Source organism: Habropoda laboriosa, unplaced genomic scaffold (assembly GCF_001263275.1).
Source record: "Habropoda laboriosa isolate 0110345459 unplaced genomic scaffold, ASM126327v1 scaffold45, whole genome shotgun sequence".
Lineage (NCBI taxonomy): Eukaryota > Metazoa > Arthropoda > Insecta > Hymenoptera > Apidae > Habropoda > Habropoda laboriosa.
The window spans coordinates 4,632-19,565 of NW_017100168.1; the positions used below are offsets into that span (position 1 = coordinate 4,632).

At 40.4% G+C, this 14,934-nt stretch overlaps 2 protein-coding genes across 2 annotated transcripts in view; one reads left to right on the forward strand and one right to left on the reverse strand.

The window, feature by feature from the left end:
- Positions 1-6,411: 6,411 nt before the first annotated feature.
- LOC108578599 (peptidyl-prolyl cis-trans isomerase FKBP14-like) lies at positions 6,412-9,589 on the forward strand (the record flags this gene model as incomplete). Its single annotated transcript, XM_017941962.1, has 2 exons — positions 6,412-6,524; positions 7,870-9,589. Coding segments are annotated over 2 exons (302 nt in total), but the record flags the coding sequence as incomplete, so codon positions are not given.
- A 2,045-nt stretch (positions 9,590-11,634) lies between these two features.
- Positions 11,635-14,934, reverse strand: part of LOC108578600 — a 377,474-nt gene continuing 374,174 nt past the window's right edge. Inside the window, exon 27 of the mRNA XM_017941964.1 lies at positions 11,635-12,056. Within this exon, the coding sequence (XP_017797453.1) occupies positions 11,983-12,056 (74 nt within the window). The 3' untranslated portion in view covers positions 11,635-11,982. The remainder of the gene's footprint in view (positions 12,057-14,934) is intronic.

Here is a 14,934-nt window from a genome sequence, read left to right on the forward strand (position 1 = left end):
CCTAACAATTCTCCGAGGCGTCGCTTTTCTCTACGGCCGCGATAATCCTTAAAAAAATGTTCAACAATTTAAACGAAGCAGCGTGGCGCGCCATTGTTCCCGTTTAAATACAGATTAATTCGAACAGTGCCTTTCTTCCTTCTCTTTTATTTTTTTCTGCACCCACTGCCGCGCGCGGCTCTTTCCCGCGGGCGGAACAATGGAATGATTAACTTCTCCGTTATTTCTCCGGCGTGGTGGTCTGGCCGCCGTATAACATTAACTCGTATCCGAGCTTTCCTCCAGGCTGAACGTCGCGCGCGAGAGTTTGGGCTTACAGGACGACACGGAAGAACGCGTGATGAGGGAAGAAAATGGGGGGCGAAGGGATGAGAGAGAGAGAGAGGTTTCACGTTTCTCGAGAACGAAAACCGTTTCCCGGTACGGCGAGGGCGAAGGGGAAAAGTGGAGGGAACGGCGGGAAGAACAAGAGGGTGAAAATTGCGTACAAAGAAAAGGAATTTGATTCCATCTGTCGTCGATGTTGCGGTCGCCGTGGAAAAAGAGAAATTTCCTCCGAGAACGTTTTACCAGCGTTCAGGACGAAATGGGAAAAGGGTTCGCCCACTCAAACGTCTCTTAACGGTAAATTAGCGTTGAAAAGGTCCGCCAAGGATTGCGGTCTGCATGTCTGACACGGATATACCGGCAACTATATGGTCGTCTGGTCCGTGGGGATTTTGCTAAATATTTGATTCGTATTTGCCGCGTTAGCTAGACCGGTGGATCGTGAAATATTTCACCGTGGAAATTTTCGCCTCGGCGAAAATTTCTACTTTTTTATTCACGGGGGGAAATAGTTAGCTCGGTGACCGGTAATCGCGAATTGAAAATGACGCCGGGTTTTTCTCGGGACGAAATCTCGAGTGTTTCGAATAATTCCATCGCCCAACTATGTCCCTGGAAATAAAATTATCCGCGCAGAATTGGAATTTCTGTTGTTCGAAATTGCTCCCTGGAAAATGTATCTCTCCGGTGGAAAGTTGATGAATAATAGAAATTTGGTGTATTGTATATTTGTTCGTCGTGTATAGACATTTTATTTATTCAGTATTTATTAGTAAAGAGTAGAAATTCTATTTGTGATAATTGTTCAAGCAGACAGTGTCCATAATTAAAAACCATGTGGTATTTTTTTTCATCAATTATTAATTCAAGGCTACTGGAGATTAACACGCTCACTGTGACAGCTTGTTTTGAGGACTTTTCTATATTTCATACATTCTTTTTACTGTATCTGTTTTATTATTTTACTCTGCAAAGGTTCGATTGGTAAATACGGTGAAAATAGTGGAAAAATGAAGGAAATATCGGCTTAACACGCAGCTAATTTTCAACGGATATTAGCAATACAAGGAATATTAGAAATAAATTCCTTTTTCGGCCGATGTCAATCTTTTACTGCCAAAAATGGTGGAAGTTTTAAGATTTCGAGTATTAGTCGCTTCTCGCATAAACCACCCATTCCTCTATTATATCACACCGCGAGTCTCCTATTGTTCCTTTCATTCCATACTACTACCATAACTTTTTAATACACCTTTAAAAGACCTCTATTTCTATAACAATTTTTTTCTTATTTCGACCCATAGAATCTACTGACAAAACCTGGAACACCCTATATACTCCGTGCAACAGTGAACATATTAAATCTCCACGATACCATTAGCCTACCTTGCCTATTAAAAAGAAAAAAAATATATAAATTACAAATCTGTGGCTAAACGATATCTCAATGTGGAAGCGAATTGAAGCACGCGTGAAGGTCGTAGGAAAGGTAGATATTACTAATCCGGCGGTAATTACAATCCTACCGCGGTGGGGGATGAAACGCGGCCTTGAACGATCGATTGATTCTCGTTCGCCTCTAAGCTGTTATTTCTCCCGGCGTGATCAGCTCGGTTGTTGAATTTCCACGGGGCTCACGGCCAGACGGGGCACATTGTCCGCCGTATTAATCGCGCCCGTTTAAGTAGTGAATAATTGAGCGGCATATTTCATCAGGGTACAGCTTAATCGCGATGGGACCGTCTATAATTAATACGGAATTTGCCACCACGGGTGCACGCGTTCCGGTGTCGCGTGCTCCGTGCGCGTTCACTCCGTTGAATTTCACGAGAATTCGCCGGATCCGTATTGTTATCGGCGGATAAAAGTGCACCGCGAACGTTGCGTAATCCGGATAGATTTGCCGTTCTTATCGCGGCGAGGGTGGGTGGACGCGGAGCTCGTTCACAGGTCGACGGTAAAGCGTTGCGTAAGAATCGTCCGGATAAAATTGATTGGCCGTCGCGACGCTGTGAAAATTAAGCGCGTACCCGCTGATAACGAGCTCGTTTCCTTTTTAATATCGCCTTTTATTGCACCGGCTACGACACCGTAAAACCGAGACGTTTCTAGGGAGAGCTTCGTTATGTGGGACAAGGCATTTGTTGCGATACGACAATTAAGTGGCTGGGAATAGAAGATTATTTCTTGGTTAATGAGCAACTCTGCCACAACAGGTAGTTTGATGTTTACAAGTTTTTGTTTATCGTTGGAGAAATGGGTTCTTTAGGGGAATTTTATTTCGACATTTTTAACGATGCTAGGAAATTACGAAGTTTTATTTTTATGATATTTGATAGTTCTTATTATAGAATAAGATATTTCTTCTTGAGAACTGACAATTAAGCGTCTGGGAATAGAAGATAATTTCCTGCTTAACGAAGAAGGTAGTTGGATGTTTGTAAATTTTTATTTATCATTAGGAGAATGTGTTTTTTTAAAGAATTTCAATTCGATTTTTTTTTAATGGTGCTAAGAAATTAGGAAATGTTTGTTTTCAATGATTTTTAATACGTCCTATTAAAAGCTTCGTAATATAGAGTAAGATATTTCTTCTCGAGATACCACAATTCTCTGGAAATAGAAGATAATGTCCTGCTTAACGAAGAATTTATAAATTTTGATTTATTATTGGAGAAATGTGTTTTTTAAAAGAATTTCAATTCGATTTTTTTTTAGTGGTGCTAAGAAATTAGGAAATTTTTGTTTTCAATGATTTTTAATACGTCCTATTAGAAGCTTCGTAATATAGAGTAAGATATTTCTTCTTGAGATACGATAATTGTCTAGGAATAGAAGATAATGTCCTGCTTCATGAAGAATTTATAAATTTTTATTTACTATTGGAGAAATGTGTTTTTTAAAAGAATTTCAATTCGATTTTTTTTTAGTGGTGCTAAGAAATTAGGAAATTTTTGTTTTCAATGATTTTTAATACGTCCTATTAGAAGCTTCGTAATATAGAGTAAGATATTTCTTCTCAAGATACCACAATTCTCTGGAAATAGAAGATAATGTCCTGCTTAACGAAGAATTTATAAATTTTGATTTATCATTAGGAGAATGTGTTTTTTAAAAGAATTTCAATTCGATTTTTTTTTTAACAGTGCCAAGAATTTAGCAAGAATTTTTTTAACGATTTTTAATACTTTCTACTACCTGATTACCCGAATACCAGTATCACACTTGAGAAAACTCAGCGATAATAACATTATTTGAGGATTTGAACCGAAAGAACCGTGAAATATCTGATCGGAAAATTGTCACTCAGAGATGAAGTAACGAAATAACATTTAAGCAGTTTATATCGTAACCAACAACTACTTGAATATTTACCGGTTACATCGCATAAAGAGCTCGAAGGTTCGACGGTGGGCGGACAGATTGATCAGCAGCGTGAAAATGATTTACGACCGTTTCATAACGCAAACCAACCTGAACGAAGCGATATTCGCGGTGTAGGAAAGCACACGCGACCGACGAGAGACGGCGAAATTAAATTCGAAGTAAACTCATATTCACCGGGGGACGAATTTTTATTTATTTAGCGGCGAATAAATGTTCCACTTCGGGAACAACGTTACGCTATTAATCAGAAAGTTGAGCGGGGAGTTTCGTTAAATCCGCGAAAATTCCGATTCAACCGACGCGCCGGGGCTTTTTGATACTTTCCCGCGAAATGAAAATTTTATAACTATCGCGTCGGTAAACCGTGGAAAATTTACAAGAACCAGTTGCAGCTCGCGTTCCGGTCCAATTAAACGGGAACAACGCGAAGGAAGGCGAGTAATTGCGGCTGGTTTCAATATTAACAACGGCGGGGAGGGAATTTTATTTCAAATTTTTCCCGTTGGGAAAACTGTGCTTCGAAGGGAATCGTTAATTCTGTGTAAATAACGGAAGGTATCCGGTCGGAGCAGCGAATTGAACGTTACAGCTTCGACGTTAATCATTTCGTGTAACTCGTTGTCGAACATTCGTCGTGTCACGTTAAATTCGGGAAAAACTAATCGATGCACTCTCTACGTCACGCGTATGCACAAAATAATTCGATTTTGCGAGCTTGCGAGCATTTCTGCGCTGACCAATCTGAGAGATTTGATACTTTTCGTATTATTTCCATAAATAATGAGAACTCTGTTCGAACGATTTATTGAATTTTTTATTTTCTCACTGGAGAACAATTCGAAAGAATAATTGCCCAGGGTTTATTCCAATTATTAACCCTTTAACCTGTAACAACGAGTCAGACTCGTCACAAAAATTTTAGTCAAGATGTATCAAAAATAGTTGTATCAATAAGAGAATTACTGAGAATTACTAAGCATAATTAATCTACAACGGATTAACTTCTGTTACCTGATAAAAGTGCTGAAACACTAAATGAGTGACGCTTAGATGCGTAGTCAAAAAAGAAACAGTAACAGATGTAACTCGAAAATTTAACGATCTCCGTTACTTACGATTCCTGTATATAACATCCAATTATCCCAAAAATAATAATTCTCATTTCAGGGAATTTCCCATCAATTCCTCGATTTTCCTTCAACGTTCGTTTAAACGAAAGGAATGGCGATTGGTAGTAAACGTCAGTGGCAACGGGTCCGTCATACGTCATACGCCTGGTCAGAGATTGGTCGAGGAGGAACGGGCGGAACAGATTTTTCGTTGAAGCAAAAGCATATATATATATATATAGATGGTGGACGGGCAAATAATAGAAAAGCCGTGGCAATCGTCTTTCGTCAGCATTGACAGAGACGTATTGGATTTTTATTGGGTTTCGGCCAATCAATGCGGCGAACGCGTGTCGCCTATTCCTCCAGATCGGTGGAAACATAATGGAAAATCAGCGCGTGGCCGATCGACGGGAAACCTCGTTCCTCTTTTCAGCCTTTTTCTTCCTTCTTCTCGTCATTCATCCTGTTCCCTTCTTCTTCTCGTCTTGACTTTTCTTGGGAACCGTTTAAACGATATTAACTGGAAATTCGGGATCAAGAGTGGGATTTTGGTACCGGAGGAACTTTTCTGTCTTTCTGTTGTTTGAACGACGTTAATTAGAAATTTAGGGCCGTGAATGGGAATTTGGTACAGGTGGAACCTCCCTCTTTCTTTCACTATTTCTCTTTTTCTCTTTTAAACAATATTAATTAGAAATTGTGGACCATGAATAGGAATTTGGTACAGGAAGAGCTCTCTCTTAATCTCTACCTATCTCTCTGTATTTCTTTTTTTCTCTTTGGTGTCCTCCAATTTTTCGAAACCTTTTAAACGACATTAATTAGCAATTTTGGACCATGAATGGGAATTTGGTACAGGAGGAATTTCTCTCCCCCTCTCTCTCTCTCTCTCTCTCTGGTGATCTCAAATTCTTTGGAACCTTTTAAACGATATTAATTAGAAATTTTGAACCAATTTTGAATTTGATACCGGAGGAACTTCTCTCTCTGGTCTTCTCAAATTCTTCGGAACCGTTTAAACGATATTAACCAGATATTTTAGGTCATGAATGGGAATTCGGTGCAGGAGGATCTTCTCTCTCTTCCTCTCTCTGGTGTCCTCAAAGCGGATGCTACGTCTGCCAACAAGGCGTTTGCAAGGCTGAGTGGAAACTTCTTGGAACGTGTTCGACAACGAGGGCTGTTACTCCAGCAGTATCCTGAAATATTTTATTAGCGGGTCTGGCCCGTATAGGCTCACGGAAAAGGACCCTGAGTGCAATGTCGTATTGAAGGAAATTTAGGATAGTCGAGCCCTAGAAAGTGGCTAAGGTCCTCGGTTTATTTAAGGGGATCTGTTTAGCGTTCTGGGTAGAGCCGTGTTCGTTCCTTACGCTATGTGACTCCACTTTAAGCATCTGCATTTCGAGAAACCTATTTTTGGGAATGTCCTTTAAGTTGGAAAAAGAAACATCGCACAAATTTACATAATTTTCTATTTATTTCCTGAAACAATACAGTGTAGAATTTTGAAAAGTATCAAATATATAACAAAATAGTTCGATGTACATATATCTCTAACGAATTCGTCAATTTCTGATTACAGGTGCTACCTTGTTGTTCGACGTCGAACTGATCAACATCAGCGACTCGCCGCCAACGGCAAACGTGTTCAAGGAGATCGACAACAACCATGACAACCAACTGTCCCGCGAGGAGGTGAGAGCAATGGCAAGATCACTTCCAATTTTTTTCTAAGGGTCGTTCGTGGTGATAGCTTTAACATCGGTGTAATTTCGATACCTAACAAATTACACTTTTCTAACATTTTCTCGAAGAACGAGAATTAAAAACTTGCACGCTAAAAGTAGACGCACTCAACTATCAATTACTAACGAGTGTGAAAGATCCTGGAAAAACAACGATCGAAAGTAGCATCGTTGATAAATAACCGCGAAAAAGTAAAATCCTCTCGCGTCGTCGCAGCGTTCATTTTTTTTTTTTCCTTCCCATTCGAAATTCGCTATTTGACGGAAAAATCGTTCTGACAGTTTCATTCATCTCATAAAATTTGTATGGATCAAAGCGTAGACCAATCACGACATCGTTGCCTGCCAGCTTTATCTCTGGCCTGCAAGTGCAAAGGATTAACATGTACACGCTGTACCGTGGAAAACGTTCGCAACGCTTTTTTGTCCTCTCTCTCTCTCCGAGCAACTCTTTTCAGCATGTAACAAACACGCGCGACTAATCCTTTGCCATTTTGTTTTTATCGTCATCCGTATACCGATACGCTTTAATCATTTTAAAATATTGTGCGACTGACAATTTTTTAGCCGTGAATGTATTGCGTGGAAGTACATTTAAAAACGTAGTTTCCAGTTTGCTCTCTCGTTCAACTTTTTCGGGGGCTTGCTACCAGAAGAAGAGAACTTTAAATAAATAAACACACGTCCGTGTGCTTGCAAATTTATACGCTTGCTCTACTTGCAGTAGACTTGGAAATTTATCGTTGGCGCAGAATTGATCCTTGCACGCCAGGTTTTTGAAACAGGTTGAATCCTTCGAGTGTGACAAATTCATTTTTCATAATCTGCTGTTGTATGGTTGTAAATTATTTGAACAATTTATCGGCATTTTCATCTCTGCACGAAATGTAACTTCAAAGCTCTATTTTTCACTCGAGGCTGGTTTTGCGTATTAGGTCATTCCGCAAGTTCGTGTCGAATTTTTTAATTTAGATTAATATTTCCAGCGAACCTTTAAATTTGATTAAAAAGACAAACACAAGCGCCTTAAAATTTCACAATTTTTTTTTTTTAAGACCGTTATGTCGTCGCTATAGAATTTCCTTTTTCGCCTTCGGCACGAACTTCTGCGATGACCTAACACCCACGTCACTCAGCATAAAAATACGTTTCGCATGGAAGAAAGAACACACAACACCGTCAACTCACACGAACTCAACTAACAAACAAAAAAAATAACCGAAGAAAACTCTAACCAGTAGTAACGATAAACGATCGAAGAGGCAATAGTTAAACTGACCGATCTGTTAACATAGGTGAGCGAGTACCTGAGGAAACAAATGCTCGACGCTGAACAGGGGAGCGCCGGCGGTAACGAGGAAGTGAAGAAGATGCTTGCGGACAACGACAAGCTGGTCGAGGAGATTTTCCAGCACGAGGACAAGGACAAGAACGGCTTCATCTCCCACGACGAGTTCAGTGGGCCGAAGCACGACGAGCTCTGAAGTCATCGTGCCGCGTCGCCGCGTCTCCGAGCACCGCGTCGCCGTCGGCGTCGTGTCTAGTGCCACCACGTGTTCACAGCCGCACAGAATCGCCTCTTCGAGTCCTGTCCGGTTCGCGACGAACACCGTTGAACACAGAAACCGCAGCCAGCAGCAACCACTGTGCGTGTGTGTCACTCGATCTGTTTGTCTGTCCGCCCGCGTGGGCATGCGTGTGTGTCGTCGCGGAGTTGTCCGCTTAATGAACACGCGCGCGCGGTGCACGCGAATCTCTCGAGAGCTCGGGGAAGAAGAAGAACGAAGGAGAAGGGAGGGAAAAGCCGAGGAACGCGGACGGATCTCTTCTTCGCCGGGGAATTTCACTCGTGATGAAAGGAAGGCTGGGCCAGTGCTGGTCGAAGGAACTTCGATCCGGCGGGAACTCCGCGCGGGAAACACCGTTCGAATGGGGAAATTGATAAACGCGTGTCGAGAGAGAGAGAGAGTGAAGGGGAAGAGAAAGGGGCAGCTCGTCTCGTGGAGATTCCTCCGTGAAGCTCGGGAACTTCTTCGATCCGGGAAGCTATGAGAGCTATTCTGGAACAATTTGAGATTCGTGGAGACGAATCTAGGACGGTCGTGTACTCTTCGAGAGAACAACCGTCTTTGGAAGAATATTGAGCAGGTCCCCGAGACTGAATGTTTCTTCGTGTGTGAAAGGAGGAGGAGCTCTCTGAGGAGAAAGAAATTTTTTCGGAGGCTCTCGTGATTTCTGATCGAAGATACAGTTCCCTTAACGGTTTCATTTTGTCAACTGGAAGACGTGCACCTACTTGAGCATACTTCACGAGGAATTATTCTCGTAGACGATGGTGAAACGTCCGGTTGAATCATCGATATCTCGGTGCGACAGCGAGGTTGTTCAACGTAATATAATTGTATAAATCTAGATAGAGAGAGAGAGAGAGCGAGTGAAAGAGAGAGAGAGTTAAAAAGAAAGAAAGAGACGGGTGATCATGTGTAAAAGACAGAGAGAAAGTGTTTTTTCTACACGACTATAGATGTTAGCGTATTAATTAAGCGCATCGGCGTAACGGTGCTAAAGGTTCACACACACACACACATACATATACAGACACGCGAAAATGTTCTATCCCTCTCTCGAAAGCTTCTTCCTTTTTATTCAACTGCCACACCTCCCGCCCCTCTTATCTTCTCCTTTACGCTGTAATTAATACAGACGCGCACACACACACATATACATATGAAAACACGTACACACATACGTATACCGTTTTTCACGAGCATTAACAAGACACAACCACCGGCATTCTCGGCCACGAATTTCACGCGAGAGACGTAATCCAGGACTGGCGGAGGAACTCGACGGAGGAAAAGCCGCGGGGAGGAACTTATTGCGAGGATGCGTGGTGGAGATGAATGGCGGTCGCGATCGACGCGATCTTTTTTTCCACTCATGATCGACGCTATCATTATTACACTTTTAACTGATACGTTTTTATTACCACATTATATTGTATGTTGTTAAAGTTGGACGAAGGTTAATAATAAATCGTGTGTCTCGAACACAGTTTGTTATATAAGGCGGTTTTATTCGATTCGCACGCTTTCTTCAACCCTTTCCCTCATCCTTGATAGCGAAATGGATATATTTAATTTTTTACAGATAAGTTTCTTGGAATTCTTCCAGTGATTATACTTAAATATTCTTTCTTTTTCTTTGATAGTTGCTTGGGAAAAAATGTTTGGGAAGGTTGAAGGATTTTTATTTAAATTCGTTTTCTTCAACTTTGCTAGTGAAATGGGTATTTAACTTTTGACACGTTCATTTCTTCGAATTTCATTTTTAACGATATACTTCTTCGAGCAATTGTACGTAAATATTCCTTCTTTTTCTTTGATAGTTGATTAAAAAGAAACGTTTGGGAAGGTTGAAAGATTTTTATTCAAATTCGTCTAGGTGGATTTTTCAACGATACAAAACGGACGACGAGGGGAAGAATAGGGAAACATAGAATTAACGAAACGATCGGTTATTGCTGCTTTGAATTTTATTTCAAGAATCATTTCCGCAGAAAATTACAATAATTGCGCGCCGGTGCAACTGTACAGCGGTAGCGCGAGTTAATAACGTGTTCACACCGTTTACGCGTTCTCGTCGTCTAGGTATTCGGTAAATTCACTACCTAATATGTACGTATCGTTAGAAATAAAATCGCGTTCGATCGGCGTGAGAACTGCTCGCGGTTCACAACGCCGTCCTTCTTCCATTCTCGTCGAAAACAAAAACGAAGAAAAAAGAAAATACGCGCGAACGAATATTCTGTTTCAACGCTCGCGGAATATATTCCGTTGAATTTCTCGTTCGGGACTTTCTTAAAAATCTTAAGAGAGAGAGATATACACCGAGAGTTTTATTCATCGACGGATCAGTAGTCGTTTTGAGGCACGTTTCGATAAGATTGTCCGGTAATATTATCATCCCTGTCGTTCGAACTTTCGGAACGGTGAAAGAAGAAGCTTCTCAGCGGGGAAATTCAATAAACTTCCCGTTCTGTGCATGCTGCAAATGTGAATTGCGCCGAGAAAACGCGCCGCGTCCCTCTTTGCATACGAGCATTTATTCCTCAGGAAACTGTCACCGCGCAAGATGCATCTTCAAAGTTTCCCACCTCTCCTTCGTTTTTCCCTCTCCTTTTCTATCTTTCCCTCGTTTCTGTTTTTCTTTTTCCTTTTTTTTTTTGCCGGTACTCTCTTCTAGCGTCGAGAAGATGGAGAGGATATAAGTTTCAAAGTTGTCGCATTCGCATCGCGACGGCGAAAAGCTGACCCGTAAGCTCGTCTCGTCCCCGCCGCTTCCGTGCAGCCGTACGAAACGAGATTTCGCGAAATAAGTCGCCTGACTGATCACCCTAACCTGCTTCCCTCCTACTGCTTGTGTTCGTCGGTCATTTTTCGGGACAGAGAGGAGGCTGACCGAGTGCATAAAATATTCCTCACGACGCTGCTTTCGTTTTCTTCAAAGATGCGATTAAAATTGAGCAATTAGCTTAGGTATCAATTCTTAGGTATGTTAATTTGTAAAAAATTACGTTTCGTAGATGATACATTTTTTGTTTTTAATCTATAAATGCTCGTATACGAAGTGTGTTGGCTTTCCGGCGATTAGATTCATTTTCGAGACTGCTGAGAAGCTTCTTTCGACTTCGATTAACATTACTTCTAGGTATATACAACTATTTTAAAATATCTCTACACCGTTCTTATAGGATTCACGCGTTACATACGCGTTTCTAGAAAAAAAAGTGGAATAAAATATTTCTCGCTTAATAGATTTAAATGAAAAACTGATAGAAAGCTCTTTCTCGTCCTTGTCGACCATTTTTCAAATTAGTACGATTCGACATCTTCCAAAATACTGTCAAAAAATATCCTGCACGTATAAATTACAAATTCGTCATACTGTGTCGAAGCAAAACTTGTTAATTATTTATAATTTCACCGACGTTTAGGTAACTATACTATTTAATTTCGTTTTCTCACACGCGAGAAGAAAGTACGAACGACAAGGTGCGCGATAAGGTCTAGAAATGGAAGGCCTCGAGTATCGTCTGTTCGACGACGAATTTCATAGAAAACAACAGCTTTCTGCCAGCATACAGAAAGTTCGATCGAAATATATATATATATATATATGTGTGTGTATATATAATTCTTTTTTAACGCATAACCTTGGTGTATGTTTTGCGATTCCCCCGGGGGAGTGTTGGCATTCATTCATGTTCGTCGCGTTCGTAGGTTGTGCCTCCGTGAAATCGCAATGTCCTGGCCGTGTCATCAACGTCCGATCGAGGGTTCGATGATCGTGCTATTATCCTTCCTCTCTTCTCGTGGACGAGTTACGGGGTTCGAGTTTTATCACAGTCAGTAGCCCTTGATGTAGGCGGCAATGTGCTTCTTCTCCTCTTCCGAGAGGCCGTTCTTCAGCGTTCTACGCACTGGACATTGTATAAAATTTGTATTGTACTTCGGGAGAAATGGTACTGTCGGTGATTAGGTTAGAAATGCAGGCAGTCTTGGAGCTTCGAACATTTCGTGCAATGAATAATTTCGAAGAATGGGAAAAGTGTCGTTTATAGGCATTAGAATTCCGAAATTAATTTCGCTCGTTTTCTCATGTGAGAGAAATATCACATTTCGAAAATATTCATTTTATTACTTGGAATACCTTCTATCATCGTTAGGAATGTCAGAAGTTGAAGTGTAATACTTCAAGTGGGTAAATTATATTAAACTTTTGTTTTGTTTCATAAACTATAATTAAGTGATTCTCTTTCTCGCTGTCTTCAAAAATTTCGTATTTTCGACTTGTGACAATTTCCTCACGGAAGTGCACGACGTGATTCCAGAGTGAACAATTTTGTAATCGTTGTTTAGGTTTCTTTTGACACTTATGAACAACAGCGTATACCAATGAAATATCTGACAAATCCAAGATTGTTTCCACGCGAAATGTTCGACTGCTCGATATAAAACACAAAGTATCGTACATGTCACTAAAAAATAATCATTCCAACACACAGCTTTGCATGCGAGAAAGTAAAGAGAATGCGTAACGACTAAGTGAAAAATACGTTGCAAAATTATTTACACTGTTAGTCGATGGTGTTCGATTTCCAAGTATCTTCTCTGATCAAATACTCGGTTATTCGTAATACCTACGTGTCTTCGATGACAAATCGTGATAAATGCACGCTGAAAAATTATTTTATTCTTTCATACCTCAGCTTTTCAGCTAACGAACGCTGAAAACGTTAACGCCGCGTCTTAACGTTGCACGGGAGGGTTAGTGTGCTGGAAGTTTCATACGTTTTCAGACAATGATTGATCAAGCGGAAATTGATTCACTGTGTTAGCGTGAATGGCATTTGTTATTAACATGACGCGTACCTGCAGCTAACATAATAAATGAACGGCTCGGCACTTGCATATATAATTATGAATGGTGGTTAATGGATTTGGAAAATTATCGAGCGCGTTCGTGGCTTTTCAATGGAATAATTCTGAAATTCAAAGCTGACGATCGGTATTACCGAAATGTTATTTGAAACGTTTAATGTTTTATCAAAAACATACAGTTTTCTCGTACATTGAGACATAATATTCAATCACATTAATATTATAAATTTTTAAATCTCAATTACCCTTATTATAGAGATTTTTAATTTACCGAACAGTTTCACCGATAATATCGACAATTTCAATGATGATATCACGTCTATAATTTTCGAGTTAATGCAGCGTATCCTAACTAAACTTCCGGGAATTTCAATCAACGTTAAATCTATTTCGCTAATGTTTGCGTTTTTAGTTATCAGAGGAATTGAAGGAAGCAGCGTGTCTAAGGCTATCGATCCTAATTTAATCACGATTTTACTTATTCCTTCTAGTTTCACGGCACTTTGCTTAATTTGAACGAAACGCCATGGATTCGAGTCTGAATCGGCTTTAAATGTTTCTCTTAAAAAGAACCTTATCTTCACTGCCGTTGAATTACGTTAGCTTTAACGAAAATTTACGTGTACACTTGCTCTGTAAAATTCTAAACAAGACTTGGTTCGCAAAAAAAAAAAAGTCGCAAGCAATCTGCCCAATCAACACTGGCTGCTTTCGGACCTCTTCGATTCTCGATGCATTCCAAACACACGCGAAATCGGAGAAATTCGCGACGCGATGAAATAACACGGAGAAACTAATGGAACGAGGAAAGGAAACATGGCGAGAAGGAACGGTCGACGAAAATCCGGACTTGGGGATTTATTCGAGCTCGTTAACGAACCGGAAGTGGCCACGAGGGCATTGTATTCTCTGATAATTAGGGCATCGTTATCGACCGTAAACACTGGCTTGATATCCTGATACATTGCTAAGAACGTGTTTCGTTGGTTTCGTTTCTCTTTGAGGAAAGTTCGTGGAAGCACTGGCCAATAATAACGAGGGTAAATATCGTGTTGATTTTGAGCGGATAGAGTTGGAAGATGCGAGCAATTAGAGAAGTTTTTCTTTCTCGTTAGAACGATACGGTAACCGAAATTGTTATTTCGAAGGGAAGATTTCTTATATCAATTGAAAGGTGCAAGCGAAAAATTCACAGGGTTCGAAAAATGAAACTTTGTAGGAGGAGGAAAATAGTAAACTTTGAAACGTTAAAAGTTAGATATTTTTGTATTTTTCACAGAGAAAATATTTTTGAAATTTTAGGTTCTATGATTTCTGTTTTCCCCTGAAATTTCAACAATTTGCACAATTAACTGTTTAATTAAGTAATCACTCGACTGTGTATTCAAATTCTTAAATTTCCACTAATTTGTTTTCCATAAAATCTCATTTTTACATTTTTTGAACTCTGTTACTTTCTCCCAGTACCTTTCAATTGTAAGTTAAACAGAGGAAGCTTTTATATTTTACAGTAGTGTTTACAGTGGTTCTTAAACTTTCACTAACTCGTTCCCTTTACCATGCTGAAATTGCCTACGAAAGCAGCGCAACGAATAATCTAATTTTGACATTTTTCAAACTCCCTGTTAATTTTTCCCTTCAATTGCGAATTAAACAGAGGAAGCTTTCAAGCCTCGCGGTAATTTTCGCAACGGTTCCAAACTCCGCGTGTCACAACGAACGGAAGCAAAGCCAGAGGATCCAGAACGATTCACGCGACGGCGTCAATTCTTTTCGTAATCGTGGAATTCTCAGCGGTCAAATTGGCCGATTTTCCCGCGCCGTTGCCTCCCAATTTAATGTCGCAGCCGGGCAAATCGCTCGCGCCACGACTGTCTGGCAAACAGGACCTCGAACGCGACTGGTTCGATTTATTTG